At 49.9% G+C, this 18,915-nt stretch overlaps 1 protein-coding gene across 1 annotated transcript in view; it reads left to right on the top strand.

The window, feature by feature from the left end:
- LOC140481750 (mitogen-activated protein kinase kinase kinase 13-like) overlaps window positions 1-18,915 on the top strand; it is a 125,310-nt gene that overhangs the window by 91,752 nt on the left and 14,643 nt on the right. Inside the window, 5 exon segments of the mRNA XM_072578286.1 lie at window positions 2,693-2,830; window positions 3,522-3,787; window positions 3,790-4,221; window positions 10,831-10,907; window positions 17,782-17,852. Coding sequence (XP_072434387.1) covers window positions 2,693-2,830; window positions 3,522-3,787; window positions 3,790-4,221; window positions 10,831-10,907; window positions 17,782-17,852 — 984 coding nt within the window.

Below are 18,915 nucleotides of genomic sequence, written 5' to 3'. Positions count from 1 at the left end.
TCTCATTTCTGCAGCATCATATACAATAACAGGCAGGGGATATCATTCACTACTAGTTATAATTAAGCTCAACTCTGTAAGTTGGACCTGACTAGACCCATCCTGTATTAAATTCTACGTTTTATTTTGGTTGTGGCATTGTCTCTCAATAATCCCACCACCTCTCCTTTTCCCCTTTTTGATCATTCCTGATTTGGTTATATTACTTGTCTGATTGATTGTCTATGCATCCTACCCTGCTTTGACTTCTGTCCAAATCCTGATCCGTGCAGGATGAAAAACTTTGACTAAATGTACCATTCTTTTTCAGCAATATTCAGAATACTTTTTTTTCCGTTCTTGAAACAGGAGTATCATTGGCAAGGCCAGTACTTATTGTGAACTCCTATTGACCTGTGAGAAGGGAGGTTACTGAGGGTCTACCTGTTTCTGTAGAAACCCGTTCTACAGGATTATGTGGCATATAGCAGACCTTCCCATCATGACCACAACCTGCTGCAATTTTCTCTCCCTGTGCAGACCTTGAATGTGGTGGATCACCCATTTCTTGGTCCCCAGGCGACCCAGGTTGCAAGATCCAGACCATTGTGTCACTTCTAAGTCTGGACCAGTCCTCACCCTCTTGACCATTTCGTCAAGGATCATGAGAACCCCAGCTGTGAGGCAATGCATTTTGGCAGGAAGAAGAGAAGTGCTGAATGTTATTTAAATGGAGATAGACTGCAGAAAGCTTTGGAACAGACGGATTTGGGAATCCTTGTGCTTGAATCACAAAAAGATAGTGGTCCAGGTTCAGTGGATAATAAGGAAGGCAACTGGAATGTTGGCCTTTATTTCAAAGGGAATAGAGTATAAAAGTAGGGAGGTGTTGCTAAAATGACACACAGAACTAATCAGACAACAGCTGCCTTATCTAAGGAAAGATATACTGGCATTGGAGCAGTCCAGAGAAATGTTCTCTTATCATGACAGATTGAACTCATTAGAATATAGATGAATGAAAGATGACCTTATTGAAAAATACAAGATTCTTAAGAGGATTTGACAGAGTAGATGCAAAAATAGTTGCTTCCTCTTGTGGGAGAGTTGAGGACCAGAGGGCATCATCTCAGAATAAAGGATCATAGGTTTAAGATACAAAGGATCTTTTTCCTTTGGAGGTTGCTGAATCTGTGGAATTCTTTACCATAGAGAGCTGTTGAGGCTGGGTCATTGAGTATATTGAAAGCTGAGATAGAAAGATTTTTAATCAGTAAGGTAATGTGGTGTATAAGGATTTCAGTAAGGCATTTGATAATGTTCCCCACAGTAGGCTATTGCACAAAATGCAGATATGTGGGATTGAGGGTGATTTAGGCCGTTTGGATCAGAAGTTGGTTAGCTGAAAGACAGAGGCTGGTGGTTGATGGGAAATGTTCATCCCGGAGTTCAGTTACTAGTGGTGTACTGCAAAGATCTGTTTTGGGGCCACTGCTGTTTGTCACTTTTATAAATGAACTGAATGAGGGCGTAGAAGGATAGGTTAGTAAACTTGCAGATGACCACGAAGGTTGGTGGAGTTGTGGATAATGCCGAAGGATGTTGCAGGTTACAGAGGGACATAGATAAGCTACAGAGCTGGGCTGAGAGGTGGCAAATGGAGTATAATGTGGAAAAGTGTGAGGTGATTCACTTTGGAAGGAACCAACAGGAATAAAGAGTACTTGGCTAATGGTAAGATTCTTGGTAGTGTAGATGAGCAGAGAGATTTCTGTGTCCATGTACATAGATCCCTGAAAGTTGCCACCCAGGTTGATAGGATTGTTATGAAGGCATATGGTGTGTTAGCTTTTATTGGTAGAGGGATTGAGTTTCGGAGCCAATTAGGTCATGTTGCAACTGTACAAAAGTCTCGTATGGCTGCACTTGGAGTATTGCGTACAGTTCTAGTCACTGCATTATAGGAAGGATATGGAAACCTTGGAGAGGATTCAGAGGAGATTTACTAGGATGTTGCCTGGTATGGAGGGAAGGGTCTTTTTGATCAGAAAGGGCTGAGGGACTTGAGGCTGTTTTCAGTTGAGAGGTGACGTAATTGAGACAAAAAAAGATAATCAGAGGGTTTTGCTAGGGTGGATAGTGAGAGCCTTTTTCCTCGGATAGTGATGGCTAGCAGGAGGGAACATAGCTTTAAATTGAGGGATGTTAGATGTCAGAGGTAGTTTCTTTACTCAGTAGTAAGGGCGTGGAACACCCTGCCTGCAACAGTAGTAAACTCGCCAACTTTAAGGGCATTTAGATGGTCATTGGATAATCATATGGATGAAAGTGGAATAGTGGCGGCTACATGTGCTTCAGATTGGTTCCACAGATTGCCGAAACATCGAGTACTGTTCTGTGCTATAACGTTCTGTGTTCTATGAATCCTCAGGGTTATGAGGAAAAGGCAGGCAAGTGCAGTTAAGGATTATTAAACCAACCACTGATTTCATTGAATAGCAGAGATTTTTGGATGGATTGAACAGTCTACTTCAGCTCCAATACTTTATGACTAGGCCAGGCCAGAAGGATGCTGCTGTTAATTGTCTGGTCTCCACTGCTGCTGGAGCTACCTCCCCTTCCCCATTCTGTGAACCCAGCACCAGCTCCTTCACCGACAGAGCGTGGCCTTGTACTCTTTCCTGAGGCCTGAGAAGTTTTTGTGGTGTTGCAGGCGTGAACAAGCTGTGGAGAAGAAATACCCTGGGTCATACAAGCGACACCTGGTCAGGCCAATCATTCGCACCAATGCCGTCGAGAAACTGATCAAAAAGAAAGCCTCAAGCCACAAACCTGGAGCTCAGGGCAAGCGGTAAGTGTTGGCTCACAACCGGAACTGGTAGGAGACGTAGCAACCATCAGTGCAGTCAGAAAACGTGGTGTAATCTACTAGGCTGAGCACCCAGAGATAAGAAGGTGGGATAAGGCTGGAAAACTCTCTAGTTGGCTACAATGAAAATGATGGAAGGGATGGCCTTAAGCCACACATTAAACCTTGCCATTTTTGGTGTGTGAACGGACAACGTGGTTGCTTAACCAAAGGCAGGGCTGTACCCCCCTGCTCCCAATCATCACCACTGAGAGAAGGAGGACTTGTTAGTTATCAATAGGAGAGCAGACCATAATAGGGGAGTCCATTACAAGCTCTGCTCGCCCCCCTCCCTCTCCCCTCCCTCTCCCCGCCCCCTCCCTCTCCCCGCCCCCCTCCCTCTCCCCGCCCCCTCCCTCTCCCCGCGGACCATTTGAACAGAATGTAAACATAACCCGCTGCACGTGCTTTCACAAGAAAACAATGCCTCTCCCCTTCACTCCGAATCCGTCATGTGTGGTTTCAGCGCGGTGTTTGTTTCTCAGTGTTGCCCCTCCCCCGGGGTCACGTGTTTGACAGTTAGTGCTGGCGGGCTTCTCCCTCGCGCGCGCGGAGCACGTGCTGGCTGTCGGTTACTGCGTGCCTTGAACGTGCTGATGTCTCCCTCCCTCCTTCTCTGTCTCCCCCCCCGCAGGCCTGACCTACTGAGGTCGGACGCCATCGTGCCGAGCGCGGAGCTTGTCGGCCCGTCGCACTCGCCCGTCTCGGGCAGCCCCAAGACGTCCCACGCCGCCGGGGAAGGCGAGGTACCTCGCGCCAAGCCCAGGCACCGGCGCGGCAACAGCAAAGGCAGCCACCACGAGTTCGCGGGGGGAGTCCCGCGGGGGGCCGCCCCGGCCCCGGCCCCGGCTCCAGCTCCAGGCCCAGCCCCGGAGGAGTGCGCCCCTGCAGCGGCTCGGCGACGCCGCCAGCTGCGCCCTACAACCTCAAGTACTTCGGCCCGGCGGCGGCGCTGAGAAGCCCTCACACCGACTGCCAGCCGTGCAAGGTGGCCGGCTCCAGCCCCGACCTCATCCCCACCACGCTGGCGGCGAGCTGCCGGAGGGGCTCCGGCGGAGGGGGCCCCGCCTGCCAGGCCTGCCGGGGGCCCAAGGCCGAGGGCAGAGCGCGGAGGGCGGCCGGCAGGTGCGAGGTGGCCCCTGGCGGGCGGGCCGGCTCTCCCACCGTCAGTGCTGGCCCAGGCCGCCGAGGCCCAGCGAGTGAGCGACAGGCTTCGGGAGAGCGGCGGGAGCACGGAGGAGAAGCAAGGCTGCAGAACAGGGTCTTCCTTGGGTACCCCTCAGCAACTCACCGCACCCACACTACCTCGCAAGATGGGAGCCCTCAGAAAGGAGGTAAGGCGGCGGTCGGTCCCAACATGACAGCTCTCGAACTTAATTGCCTTTCTTTTCATCCCCCTCATCCTCCCCCCACTCCCACCCCCCCCACCCCCCCCCCCTCCCCCCCCCCCCCCCACCTCACACCCCCCCCCCACCCCTCCCCCTCCCTCTCCCCCCCCCCCCTCCACCCCCCCCCCCCTCCTCCCCCCCCCCCCTCCCTCCCTCCCCCCCCCCTCCCTCCCCCCCCCCACCCTCCCCCCCCCCCCCCCCACCCCCACCCCCACCCCCTCCCTCCCCTCCACCTCCCCCCCCCCCCTCACCCCCTCTCTCCCCCCCTCCCTCTCCCCTCCCCCCCCCCCCTCCCTCCCACACCCCACCCCCCCCCACCCCTCCCTCTCCCCCCCACACCCCTCCCTCCCTCTCCCCCCCCCTCCCACTCACCCCCCCCCTCCCTCTCACCCCCCCCCCTCCCCCTCACCCCCCCCCCCCCTCCCCCCCCTCCCTCCTCCCCCCCCCTCCCTCTCCCCCCCCTCCCCCCCCCCTCCCCCCCCCCTCCCCCCCCCCTCCCCCCCCCTCTCCCCTCCCCCCCCCCCCACCCCCCTCCCCTCCCCCCTCCCCCCTCCCCTCCCCCCCCCTCACCCCCTCCCCCCCCCCCCCACCCCCCCCCCCCCCCCTCCCCCACCCCCCCCATCCCCCCCCCCCCCTCTCCCCCTCCCCCCCCCTCTCCCCCTCCCCCCCCCACCTCCCCCTCCCCCCCTCTCTCCCCCTCCCCCCCCTCCCCTCCCCCTCTCCCCCTCCCCCCCCCCTCCCCCCCCCCCCCCTCTCCCCTCCCCCCCCCTCCCCCCTCCCCCCCCCCCTCTCCTCTCCTCCCCCCCCCCCTCTCTTCTCTTCCCCCCCCCTCTCTTCTCTCCCCCCCCTTCTCTTCCCCCCCCCCCCTCCTTCCCCCCCCCCCTCTCTTCTCTTCCCCCCCCCTCCTTCCTCCCCCTCCCCCCCCCCCTCTCTTCTCTCCCCCCCCCCTCTCTTCTCTCCCCCCCCCTCTCTTCTCTCCCCCCCCCTCTCTTCTCTCTCCCCCCCCTCTCTTCTCCCCCCCCCCCTCTCTTCTCCCTCCCCCCTCTCTTCTCCCTCCCCCCCCCCTCTCTTCTCCCCCCCCCCCTCTCTTCTTCTCCCCCCCACTTAATTGCCTTTCTTTTCCTCCCTCCCCCTCCCCCCCCCCCCCTCCCCCCCCCTCAGAGTAACCACCGCTAGTTTATTAAACACCCAATTGAGTATTGAAAAGCAAAACCCATTATGGTTAATGCAAACCGTCGAAGGTCAGGGGTTAGGGAGAGCAGGAAGGGACGGAATCAAAATAGATTTGGGGCTGGAAATACTGTGGTACCCACCTTTCTCTCTCTCTCTCAAAGGCATGAAGTGCATTGATGGACACCATATGCTACTTGGAGTCATAGAGATGTACAGCATAGAACAGACCCTTCGGTCCAACTCGTCCATGCCGACCAGATATCCCAACCCAATCTAGTCCGTTTTCCAGTTTCATGTTCGTCATCCAGATACCTTTTAAATGTTGCAGTTGTACCAGCTATCACCACTTTCTCTGGCAGCACATTCCATACACGTACCACCCTCTGTGAAAAAGTTGCCCCTTAGGTCTCTTTTGAATTCCACCCCCCTTCACCCTAAACCTATGTTCTCTAGTTTTGGACTGCCACACACACCACACACACACACACACACACACACACACACACACAGGAAAAGTCTATGTCTATTTACCCTATCCATGCCCTTCATGATTGATAAGGTCACCCCATAGCCTATGACACTCCTGGGGAAACAGCTCCAGCCTATTCAGCTTCTTCCAAGAACACCAGGCACTAACATATCCGCAGAAGAGGGTAGACTTCTTATGTCATGGAAAGTACAAGGGCAGTTCTGCTTGAATGCCTCTGCAAAGTGGGGTGGAGTCACTAATAGGTTGGTATTGTATATCATGCACTTTTAAACAGCATTTGTCCAGGGTAAGAGAACCAGCTTGCAGTTCCCACATGCACCCAACATGCCCTCCCCAAGTGATGAAGAGAGCCTGCCGTTACCCTGTGCTTTTTTAGACGGTAAAACAAATGACAATTCTGGGAAGACTAGGTACTGACCATACTGCAGCTCCTGCTTGATGTGTACAAGATGTGCTGGACCAGCACATCTAACTGCAGCAATGTGGATACAACCTTGGTTTACAGGCAGAAAGCAGAGGGCAGTATTATGTCATTCTGGATGGACGTGGATTAAAAACTGGTTAAAGACAGAATACTGCAGATGCTGGAAATCTGAAACAAACAATGCTGGAGAAACTCAGCAAGTCTGGCAACACCAATGGAAAGAGAAACAGTAAATATTTGGAGACAATAATGAACCTTCTTGCAAACAGAGAAATAATAATTACTTAATTATTTACAAAACAAAATGAATCACCTGGCCCCTGGGTATCCAAGGCATCATTTTATTTTTAGTTTGTTCATGATGTGAAACTTGGAAATGCAGTTCACAATGAGGAGGATAGTTGCAGGCTGCAGTGAGTGGATGCAATAATAAAATAATCTGGGATGTGACAGGCAGAGAGATGCGAATGGATTCATTCTGGAAGCTTGAGGGGAAGCAATTTGGAAGTCAGCAGAAAGGTTGTTGAAGGATACACAATCCTTGGCTTTCATTCAAAGGTGAGAGTATGAAGACGAGGGTATTGCTGAACCTTTAGAAACCATTGATTAAGGAGTAATATTCCTAACTGAAGTATCCTGAAAACCACACTTATGAGGAACATCAAGGTTTTGGGGAAGGACCCAGAGATGATTGACCAAAATAGCAGCAGAGATGAGGGAGTTCAGTGAATATAGAGAGACTGGGCATGTTCTTACTGTAACAGTGCAGACTAATAGAGATGCTTGGAGTCCCAGCAGTAGAGTAAGTAAGGAAAAAATGTTACCCTGTGACAGGAGGCTGAATAGCTAGAGCACAGAGATTGAAGGCAAGGAGCAAAAGTACCAGGGGCAGATGGGAAGATTTGTAACTTTTCCTGAAAAACGTGCAGGAAGCAGACTTTGAGTTTCAAAACAGAAGTAGATATTATTTGAAGTGGAAGTATTTTTGAGGTAATGGAGACAGTAGATAAATGGGACCAGTGGTACTGTTCTTTCCAAGGGCCAGGAGAAAGTAGGGACTGCAGAAGCTGGAGACCAGAGTCGAGAGTACTGGAAAAGTACAGCAGGTCAGGCAGCATCCAAGGAGCAGGAGGAGAATCGATATTTTGGGCATAAGCCCTTCATCAGCAATGAGGTTTGTGGGTCCGGGCTGAGAGATAAATGGGAGGGAGTGGGGTTTTGGGGGAAAGGTAGCTGAGAAAGCGATAGGTGGATGAGGGTGAGGAGAAGGTGGTAGGTCAAAGAGAGGAGTGATGGACAGGTCCGGGAGGGCAGTGCCCAAGTTGGAGGTGTGGGACTGTGATAATGTGGGGTGAAGGGAAATGAGAAAATTGTTGAAATCCACATTTACCCACGTGTGGTTGCAGGATCCCAGGTCGGAATGTGGGGCATTCCTCCCTCCCAAGTGTTGGGTGGGAATGGTGTTGGCGGTGGAGTAGGCCCAGGACTTGCACGTCTTTGGAGTGCGAGGGGGAGTTGAAGTGTTCAGCCAAGGGGGCAGTAGGATTGGTGGTTGCAGGTGTCCCAGAGTTTTTCTCTGAAATGATCTGCAAGAAAGCATCCTCTCTCCCCGATTTAGAGGAGACCACACCAGGTGCATCGGATGCAGTAGAAGACATTTGTAGAGGTGCGGTAAACTTCTTACAGATATGGAAGGATCCCTTGGGGCTTTGGACGAAGGTGAGGGGAGTGGTGTGGGAGCAGGTTTTGCACTTCCTGCCACTTCCGTCCAAGGGCCAGCATAAGAACAACAGGCTGAGAGGCCTTCTGCTGTGCTCCAGCAATCCATCATTTTTTGTACAGTTTGTGAACTCTCAATGAGTATGCCTTATTGATTTTCTTTTTTGCGTTCACCTGTTTATTCTAACATAACCCTTATTGCAACATTGAAAAGTACTGTTTGTGGAACAGTGGGACATTCAAAAATATTTTGCAGCATTGATCTGAAGAAAAGGTCCTGAGTTACCAGGGTCCTACTGTATACTGGCTGACTGAAGAACCTCCGGCTGGAAGGAGCTGCTCTGCTAGTCAGTTTGACGATAGCTCTGTCCTCTCTTGCACATCACTGTTGATACTCTTGACTGGTTTTGTTTGAAAGCTGCAACTGAACCTTACTGCAACAAAGATCTACAATGCTGATCTTGCTTTTTACTCATTCATAGGGTGTAGGTGTCACTGGCTAAATGGCATTTATTGTCTGTCCCTTAGTTACTCTCAAGAAGGTGGCAGTGAGTTGCCTTCTTAAACTGTTGCAATCCATATGCTGTAGGTTGACCCAGAATGCCCTTGGGGGGAAAATTCCAGGCAACCGACACAGCGATAGTGTAGGTACAGGATATATTTCCAAGTCAGGATGGTGAGTGGCTTGGAGGGGAACTTGCAGATGGAGTCAGTCATATAGCACAGAAACACACTCTTAGGACCAACTTGTCTATGCCAACCTGATGTCCTAAACTGATCTAGTTCCATTTACCAGCATTTGTCTTGCGTCCCCCTCAACCCTTCCTATTTATGTACCTATCAAGATGCTTTTTAAATGTTGTAATTGTACCCACCTCTACTGCTTCCAGCAGCTTTTTCTATACACGCCACATTCTCTGCGTGAAATAGTTACCCCTGTATCTCTTTTTAAGTCTTTTTTTTTCCCCCCTTACCTTAAACAAATGACACCTAGTTTTGGACTCTGCTATCCTGGGGAAAAGACCTTGGTTATTCACCCTATCCATGCCCCTTGTGATTTTATGGACTTCTATAATGTCACCTCTTAGCATCTGCCGGTCCAGAAGGAAAAAACTCCAGCCATTTGTCTGTCCCTATATTTCAGGCAGCATCGTTGTAAATCTTTTCTGAACTTTCAAGTTTAGCAACATCTTTCCTGTTGCAGGGAGACCAGAATTGAATGCAGTGTTCTAAAAGTAGCCTAAACAATGTCTTGTACAGCAGCTATATGACATTCCAACTCCTTTGTTCAGTGCATTGACCAATGAAGGCAGAAGTGCCAAATGCTTTCAGAGAACAATGCACCTGCACTTCTAGGTCTCTTTGTTCAGCAACATTTAACTCCTCGCATTTATTTCAATTAAACTTCATCTGTCATTCCTCAGCCCATTGCCCATCTGCCCCTTGAATACATTCCCATGTGCAACTCTTTCTTGGGTATTTATTATTCTTTACATAAACCACCCCTGATTCCCCCCCCTCAATTAGATTCCAGAGTGTAACTCACATAGAATACCAGTTATTCTATGTGTAAACTGTGCTGATCCCCTCAACTATACTCGTATCTGTAACACATTCCCTGTCCTTGTCCGTCTAGATGGAAATGGTCTGAGGTTTGGAAGTAGTGTCTAAAGATCTTGGGTGAATGTCTGCAATGCATCTTGTAGATAGTACACATTGCTGCAACTGAGCGTCAGTGATGGAGGGTTTGGATGCTTTTAATGTCATGCCAATCAAGCGAGCTGCTTTGTCCTGGATGCTGTCAAGCTGCTTGTATTGTTGGAGTTGCACTCATCCAGATAGATGGGGAGTATTCCATTAAGCTCCAGACTTGTCTTGTGTATGGTGGATAGGCTTTGGGGAGTCAGGAGGTAAGTTACTTGCTGTAGTATTCTGAACCTCTGACCTGCTCTTATAACCACTGTGTTGTTGTAGCGAGGTCAGTTGAGTTTCTGGTAAATGGTGACCCCTCCAGAATGTTGGTAATGGGGGAATTCATGGATAACACCACTGAATGTCAAGGAGCAATGGTTAGGTCCTCTCTTTATTGGAGATGGTATTTCCTAGTACTTGGGTGGCACAAATGTTACTTGCCACTTGCCAGTCCAAACCTGGATATTGTCCATATCTTGTTGCTTTGAACATGGACTGCTTCAGTATCTGAGAAATCGTGAGTGATGCTGAACATTGCGTGCTCATCAGCGAATATCCCCACTTCTGACCTTATGGAGGGGAGTTCATTGCTGAAGCAGCTGAAGACAGTTGAATCTAGGACTCCCCCCTAAGGAACACCTGCAGAGAAGTCCCTCAGCTGAGATGACTGACCACCAACAACGATAACCATCTTCCTATGTGCCAGATATCATTCCAGTGGAGAGTGTGCTCCCATTGATTCAAATTTTGGTAGGCCTCCTTGATGCCACACTTCATCAAGTGCAGCCTTAATGTCGATGAATTCCAGGGAATTCATCCCTGGAATTCAGCTCTTTTGTTCATGTTTGAACCAATGCTGTCATGATGACAGGAGCAGTGGCCCTGACAGGACCCAAACTAGGTGTTAGTGATCAGGTTATTGCTGAGCAGGTGCTGCTTGAAAGCACTGTTAATGATACCTTCCAGTACTTTGCTGATGATTCCTGGCATGGCAGGACCGACAAATAAATAGAACCTAGATAGGTTAGCAAGTCTCAAAGCTTTTAAATTCTAACAGGGGTTGAACAAGATAAATGTGAGAAGGATGTTTCTGAAGGCGGGGGAACCCAGAACCAGCGGTCACAGCCTAAGGATGTAAGGTATGCCATTTAAGACTAAGGTGTAGAGAAATCTCCTCAACCGGAGAGTTGTGAGCCTATGGAATTGTCTGTCACAGAAAGGGGTTGAGGTCAAAACATTGAATGTTTTCAAGAAGGAGTTAGATATAGTTCTTTAGAGCTAAAGGGATCAAAGGATATGGGAGAAAGTGGGGCCGGACACGGAGTTGGATGATCAGCCATGATCATTTTGACAGGTGGAGTGGGCTAAAAGGGCCGAATAGCCTACTGCTGCTCCTATTTTCTATGTTTCTAGCCTTCTGGGCGCTAAAGTTCCAGATTTCTGTTTGACTCAGGGTGTTGCTGAATTTGTTTTGTAAGTGCCATGTGTAAGGAGAGGGTGAGCCATTCAGAATATGAATGATGAGATGGCCCTAGAGGGGGTCCACTACTTTTTGTCATTTACATAAATGATTTGGATGTGAGCATAAGAGGTACAGTTAGTAAGTTTGCACATAACAGCAAAATTGGTGGTGTAGTGAACAGCACAGAAGGTTACCTCAGATTTCAACAAATGAGCCAATGGGCTGAGAAGTGGCAGATGGAGTTGAATTCAGGTAAATGCGAGGTGCTGCATTTTGGGAAAGCAAATCTTAGCAGGACTTATATACTTAATGATAAGGTCCTAGGGAGTGTTGCTGAACAAAGCTCGGAGTGCAGGTTCATAGCTCCTTGAAAGTGGAGTCGCAGATAGATAGGATAGTGAAGAAGGCCCTTTGATATGCTTTCTTTTATTGGTCAGAGTATTGAGTACAGGAGTTGGGAGGTCATGTTGCAGCTGTACAGGACATTGGTTAGGCCACTGTTGGAATATTACATGCAGTTCTAGTCTCCTTCCTATCAGAAAGATGATGTGAAACTTGAAAGGGTCCGAAAAGATTTATGAGGATATTGCCAGGGTTGGAGGATTTGAGCTATAGGGAGAGGCTGAACAGGTTGGGGCTGTTTTCCCTGAGCATCTGAAGCTATGGGGTGACCTTATAGAGGTTTACAAAATTATGAGGGGCATGGATAGGATAAATAGACAAAGTCTTTTCCCTGGGGTGGGGGTGTCCAGAACTAGAGGGCATAGGTTTAGGGTGAGAGGGGAAAGATATAAAAGAGACCTAAGGGGCAATGTTTTCTACACAGAGGGTGGTATGTGAATGGAATGAGCTGCCAGAGGAAGTGGTGGAGGCTGGTACAATTGCAACATTTAAAAGGCATCTGGATGGATATATGAATAGGAAGGGTTTGGAGAGATATGGGCCGTGTGCTAGCAGGTGGGACAAAATTGGTTTGGGATATCTGGTCGGCATGGACGGGTTGGACTGAAGGGTTTGTTTCCATGCTGTACATCTCTATGACTCTATGTGGAACACTCAGGCTGTGGCATGGGGAAGGATCAGTGTCAGCATAGGCTCCATCCTTCAAAACTGGGATGGTTTGGTTCTTTGAGGACAGGGCCATCCAAAACTGGAGGAGGATCCAAGAGAGCCTGGCTACAAGTCAGAATTTAGGTAACTGACCTCCCTTCCACTGTATGCAAGGAGGACTGCCAATCACTGGGAGACCAAGGGGAAAAATACCAGAGAGAAAGAGAGGGAAATATCAGAGGAAACACTGGTGTGGGGGAGGGGGACCAGAGAAAAAAGAGAAGCAGAAAGTCATTAGGTTGCATTTAGATTAAAAACAAGGGGAAAAAAATCAAGAACTACAGATGTTGGCTTTCTAAAACAAATAGAAATTACTGGAGAAACTTAGCAGGTCTGATAGCATTTGAGGAGAGAGAAAGCCAAGTTAAGATTTCAGGTCCAGTCACTCTTCAGAACTTGTTTTTAGATATATCTTTAATGTAGAGGGATATACAGTTATAGACTGTTAGTGTTAGAACATGAGAGACAGGTAAATAGATGATATGGAGCAAAGACCAATTTGAATGCTGCAGTGCCCAACATCAGCTAATTTATAATTAGAGACTTCCTGGAGTACAACAGACAGAGTGGAAACTTCCTCATGGGCCAAGCTGCTTGGAATGTTCTTGTTAAAAGTTCAATATGACTTGGCTTTGATGAGCCAGACTTTAAATGGCCATCATTATCCATTAATGTGACATGATTAATTCAGAAAGCAGAGTGTGATTCCTTGGGTGAAGATACTTTCCTCTTTTTCCTCTCCTCCCTCTTTCTACCCCCACCCCTCTCCCCCCCCCCCCTCTCCTTCTCCCCCCCCCCCCCCTTCTCCTTCCCCCCCCCTTCTCCCCCCCCCCTCTTCCCCCCCCCCCTCTTCCCCCCCCTCTTCCCCCCCCCTCTTCCCCCCCCCCTCTTCCCCCCCCCCTCTTCCCCCCCCCCTCTTCCCCCCCCCTCTTCCCCCCCCCTCTTCCCCCCCCCTCTCCCCCCCCTCTTCCCCCCCCCCCTTCCCCCCCCCTCTTCCCCCCCCCCTCTTCCCCCCCCCTCTTCCCCCCCCCTCTTCCCCCCCCCCTCTTCCCCCCCCTCTTCCCCCCCTCTCTCCCCCCCCCCTCTCTCCCCCCCCCTCTCTCCCCCCCCCTCTCTCCCCCCCCTCTCTCCCCCCCCTCTCTCCCCCCCCTCTCTCCCCCCCCTCTCTCCCCCCCCTCTCTCCCCCCCCCTCTCTCCCCCCCCCCCTCTCCCCCCCCCTCTCTCCCCCCCCTCTCTCTCCCCCCCCTCTCTCTCCCCCCCCCCTGTCTCTCCCCCCCCTGTCTCTCCCCCCCCTCTCTCCCCCCCCTCTCTCTCCCCCCCCCTCTCTCTCCCCCCCCCCCTCTCTCTCCCCCCCCCCTCTCTCTCCCCCCCCCTCTCTCTCCCCCCCCCTCTCTCTCCCCCCCCCTCTCTCTCCCCCCCCCTCTCTCTCCCCCCCCCTCTCTCTCCCCCCCCCCTCTCTCTCCCCCCCCCCTCTCTCTCTCCCCCCTCTCTCTCTCCCCCCCCTCTCTCTCCCCCCCCTCTCTCTCCCCCCCCTCTCTCTCCCCCCCCTCTCTCTCCCCCCCCTCTCTCTCCCCCCCCTCTCTCTCCCCCCCCTCTCTCTCCCCCCCCTCTCTCTCCCCCCCCCTCTCTCTCCCCCCCCCTCTCTCTCCCCCCCCCTCTCTCTCCCCCCCCCTCTCTCTCCCCCCCCTCTCTCCCCCCCCCCCCTCTCTCCCCCCCCCCCTCTCTCCCCCCCCCCTCTCTCTCTTCCCCCCCCCCTCTCTCTTCCCCCCCCCCTCTCTCTTCCCCCCCCCCTCTCTCTTCCCCCCCCCCTCTCTCTTCCCCCCCCCCTCTCTCTTCCCCCCCCCCTCTCTCTTCCCCCCCCCCTCTCTCTTCCCCCCCCCCTCTCTCTTCCCCCCCCCCTCTCTCTTCCCCCCCCCCTCTCTCTTCCCCCCCCCCTCTCTCTTCCCCCCCCCCTCTCTCTTCCCCCCCCCCCTCTCTCTTCCCCCCCCCCCTCTCTCTTCCCCCCCCCTCTCTCTTCCCCCCCCCCTCTCTCTTCCCCCCCCCCTCTCTCTTCCCCCCCCCTCTCTCTTCCCCCCCCCCCCCCTCTTCCCCTTCTCTTCTCTCTTTTCCCTCCCCCCCTTCCTCAATTCATTCTCTCTGTGGCATCAAGTGTTAGTAACTGTTCACTGGGGCTATAAACCTGATGATAGATGGGCTTTAGAGGGTTCTCCACAGTGAAGACGTGGGTCCTGTTTGAACAGGAGGGGAATGTGATTGTGCCGCAGGTTGGGCTGGGAAGAGGTCAAGTTGAGAGAGATATGCCCCAGCCCCTGCATGATTGGATGTGAGAGAGTTTGGACCAGAGGCATCATTTCAGTGTCCAGGGTTTCTTCATTTAAGTTAGATGGGAGGCATTTCTTCTTTCAGACAGTAATGAATCTTTATAAGTCTTTACCATTGAATGATATCAAGGCTGGATCATCAAAAATCTATCTCAATGTTGAATATATTTAATCAGTAAGGAAATCAAGGGTTGTAGAGAAAGGGCATGAAAGTGGATTAAGGATAGAGCTGACTTGATGGGCTGAATGGCCTGCTTCTGCTCTTATGTTGTAACAAAATCAAACACTCTTCTAAATTAAGTAGAAATCCAATACAAATTAACAACTAAGTTCCGTACTTTAACATACAATGTTTTGAGTTAAGGCAGGGTATGGGACAGGGATAGGGGGATTTTAGGGGCCAATAATCAGGATCCAGGGCATGAGGGGGCATCCTATGCTTTGGTCAGAGGGTAGTGCCCACTGTGCTCAGGTCAACAGGCAGAGGTCACTGCTCAGGCTGGGTGCTGGGGCCACTGGGCTCAGGTCAGGGGGTACTGTACTGGGGTCAGGGGTCACTTCAGGTCAGGGCAGTTGCACCGATGACCATGATTTCTGTTTCTGCAGCTTCCTCCGAGTAATGTTTATCACATAAATTCTGACACTGAGGTTTCAGTTGTATTTGGTCTAAGTGTTTGGTTTAAGAAGCAATTTACAGCAGAGTAGAAGTGGAGAGGCTTGGGGAAAGAATTTGACTTTAGGACCCAGGCTGTTGTCGGCTTGACTGCTTATAATGGAGCATTGGCATAGTTGGGACTGTAGTATTATTAGAATTTGAATCCCTACAGTGTGGAAACAGCCCATCGGCCCAACGAGTCCACATTGAACCCCTCTGAAGAGTAACCTACTCGGATCCATTCCCCCACCATGTAGTTACTCCTGACTAATGCATCTAACCTACACATCCCTGCACACTGGGCAATTTAGCATGCCCAATTCACCTAATCTGCACGTCTTTGCACTGTGGGAAGAAACCGGAGAACTTAATTTCAAGTTTATATTGGATTTCTATCTAATTTAGAGGAGCGTTTGATTTCATTACAACTGGAACACCTGGGGGAAACCCACATGGACATGGGGAGAAGGTGCAAGCTCCACACAGACAGTCACCTGAAGCTGGAATTGAGCCCGGGTCCCTGTTGCTGTGAGGCAGCAGTGCTAACCACCCAAAGAGAGACAAATCAGAGAATGCTAATTTAAATTGAGACATTGTCAGACAGGGGTTCATAGGAATGTGAAGCACAGGAATGACAGATAAAGAGGACTTGATAGAAGCAGCAGAGTTCACCTTATGGAAGGTTGAAGGCTGGCCAGTGATCCTTCAAAACGGTCGCATGTCGAGCCAGCTAAAGCACCAAGGTGGGATTGAGCACAGCTGAGCTGTTCTGGGCAGACAACCTAAAGTACCCTCTGCACCATCATTTAGTCACAACTTTACAACACTGCCCATTCTAATCTGTGATTAATTGCAAACTAATTCCTAACTGTGTCCCTTTTCATATTATATGTATAACTTTTTTTTAAAAAGGCATTTTTTGTTTAAGCTTTCTGTCTTTCACTCATCAGAATAGTTCACAAGATTACCAACATAAGGGGAAAACCAACATTTATACTGAGATGGCAATGTTGGTTGGCAAGTGGACTTTAGTTGGTAGAGGCATTGCCATGGAGAATGTACCAGGTAACAATGACTGACAGGTAGACTGCCAGGCTTAGTTTGAGTTTTTAACCGGGCAGATTGACTCTGACTAGTCAGGGCATTTTTCTGCAAAATTAGCCAACAAATGACTGTCGGCTATTTTGTTGAGTTGAAACAGATGCAATGTGTGTACATGTTCTTGTTGTCTGCAAAAATCAGGTCCTGTGTATTTATGTATGTAACGTAGAGTCATAGTGATGTACAGCACGGAAACAGACCCTTCGGTCCAACTTGTCCTAGCTGATCAGTCATCCCAACTCAATCTAGTCCCATTTGCCGGCACCTGGTCCATATCCCTCCAAACCCTTCCTATTCACATGCCCATCGGGATGCCTTTTAAAGGTTGCAATTGTACTAGCTTCCACCACTTCCTCTGGCAGCTCATTCCACACACGCACCACCCTCTGCATGAAAAAGTTGCCTCTTGGGTCTCTTTTACATCTTTCCCCTCTCACCTGAAGCTGATGCCCTTTTGTTCTGGACTTGCCCACCCAGGGAAAAGACTTTGCCTATTTATCCTATCCATGTCCCTCATGATTTTATAAACCTCTATAAGGTGACCCCTCAGCCATCGCTCCAGGGAAAACTGCCCCAGCTTGTTCAGCCCCTCTCTCTAGCTGAAATCCTCCAACCCTGGCAACATCCTTGTAAATCTTTTCTGAACCCTTTCAAGTTTCACAACCTCTTTCCGATAGGAAGGAGACCAGACCAATATTCCAACAGTGGCCTAACCAATGTCCTGTACAGCCGCAACTTGACATCCTAACTCCTCTACTCAATACTCTGACCGATAAAGGAAAGCATACCAAACGCCGCCTTCACTATCCTATCTACCTGCGAATCCACTTTCGGGGAGCTATGAACCTGCACTCCAAGGTCTCTTTGTTCAGCAACACTTCCTAGGACCTTACCATTAAGTGTATACGTCCTGCTAAGATTTGCTTTCCCAAAATGCAGCACCTCACATTTATTTAAATTAAACTCTATCTGCCACTCCTCAGCGCGTTGGCTCATCTGATCAAGATCCCGTTGTAATCCGAGGCATCCTTCTTCGCTGTCCACTACACCTCCAATTTTGGTGTCATCTACAAACTTGCTAACTATACCTCTTAAGCTCACATCCTGGTCATTTATATAAATGACGAAAAGTAGTGGACCCAGCACCGATCCTTGTGGCACACCACTGGTCACAGGCTGCACCACACTCAAGAGTTTGAGTGACAATCCTAAATTGGTTCCCACCGTGATCCTTTGCATACTTCGGATTATTTAGCAACTGTTGTTATGGATTTGAGAGTCTTAGCTAATGTAACTGATGTAAGCTTGGTGTCTTCAATGTATAGGACACAGAATTACATTGTTTTCTTTTGATCACAGGATGGAGACGACTCCTCTGAAGAAGAGGAGGGAGAAGTGGACAGTGAAGTTGAGTTTCCACGCAGGCAGAGGTAAGATGTCAAATGTAGCCATTCTGTAAAATTTCCTCCCTCCCCTTCCTGACTGTTCCAAGTGCTTGTTCCCAACAGAGAGATTGAGGCGTAACTTTAAGCAAGATAACTTACGAGTACCTCTAATCAACAAATGAAGAACATGGTGTGAGGGCTGGTAATCAGTTTTAGACTACAATCATAGAATCGAGCAGCAAAGAATGAGCCCTTTCGGCTCCTCATATCTCTGCTAGCTCGTTGAAAGAACTACACAATTACTCAAACTCCCTTAGCTCTTCCCTTTTGGGAAACTTTCTTTTAAGTATAGTGTCAGTATTCTCCCCTCCCTCAGCATCCGAACCTTACCCAGTGAAGAAGAAGGTTTGTGATTGAGGAGCAAGTAGAAACACTCCATCATTGATCTCTGTGTTTTCTGAGGGTGTCTGCTGCTCATTGTTGTTCAGTTCTCCAGGTGGATGAACACAAACACAAAAAGACAGTAGCTGAAGCAGGCACCACGCCCTCGCAATTAATTCAATAAGATCTTCTACCTCCATTGCATCCTTCTACCTCTCCTCATAACCCTTACATTTCTCAGTTCCCAAAATCTCTGAGTGAGTGTCCACAGCACTCAGGGATAGAAAATGTCACCTCAGCTCTATCCTAAATGGCTGACTCCTTATTCTGAGACTGTAATCCTTATTTCTGGACTCCCTAACTGCTCAAAACATTCCCCTAGTATCCACCCTACCAAATTTGTTTAGGAATTTGACATGTTTCATTGAGATTACATTCCATTTTCTGATATCCTAGGAAATTTGTTCTAGTCAATGCACAAAATAATCCCGTCCTCCCAGCAATCGGTCAATTTAGTCATGCCCTTCCTTGAGTAAGGAAATATTAAAACTGTCCACATCATATCAAACATGGTCTTATTAATGTCTTTGCATTTAGACCCCCATCCCTTTGTAATATGAGCAAAGATATTTGTTTACTAATTGCTTGCTGTTACCTTCATGTGAATGCAGTATGATTCATGTACAGTTGCACGCAGGTTCCTTTCAATGCAAATATTTACAGTTGA

Source organism: Chiloscyllium punctatum, chromosome 10, assembly GCF_047496795.1.
Source record: "Chiloscyllium punctatum isolate Juve2018m chromosome 10, sChiPun1.3, whole genome shotgun sequence".
Taxonomy (NCBI): Eukaryota; Metazoa; Chordata; class Chondrichthyes; order Orectolobiformes; family Hemiscylliidae; genus Chiloscyllium; species Chiloscyllium punctatum.
Note: the sequence above shows the minus strand (reverse complement) of the source record. Positions and strands in the feature narration are given on the sequence as shown.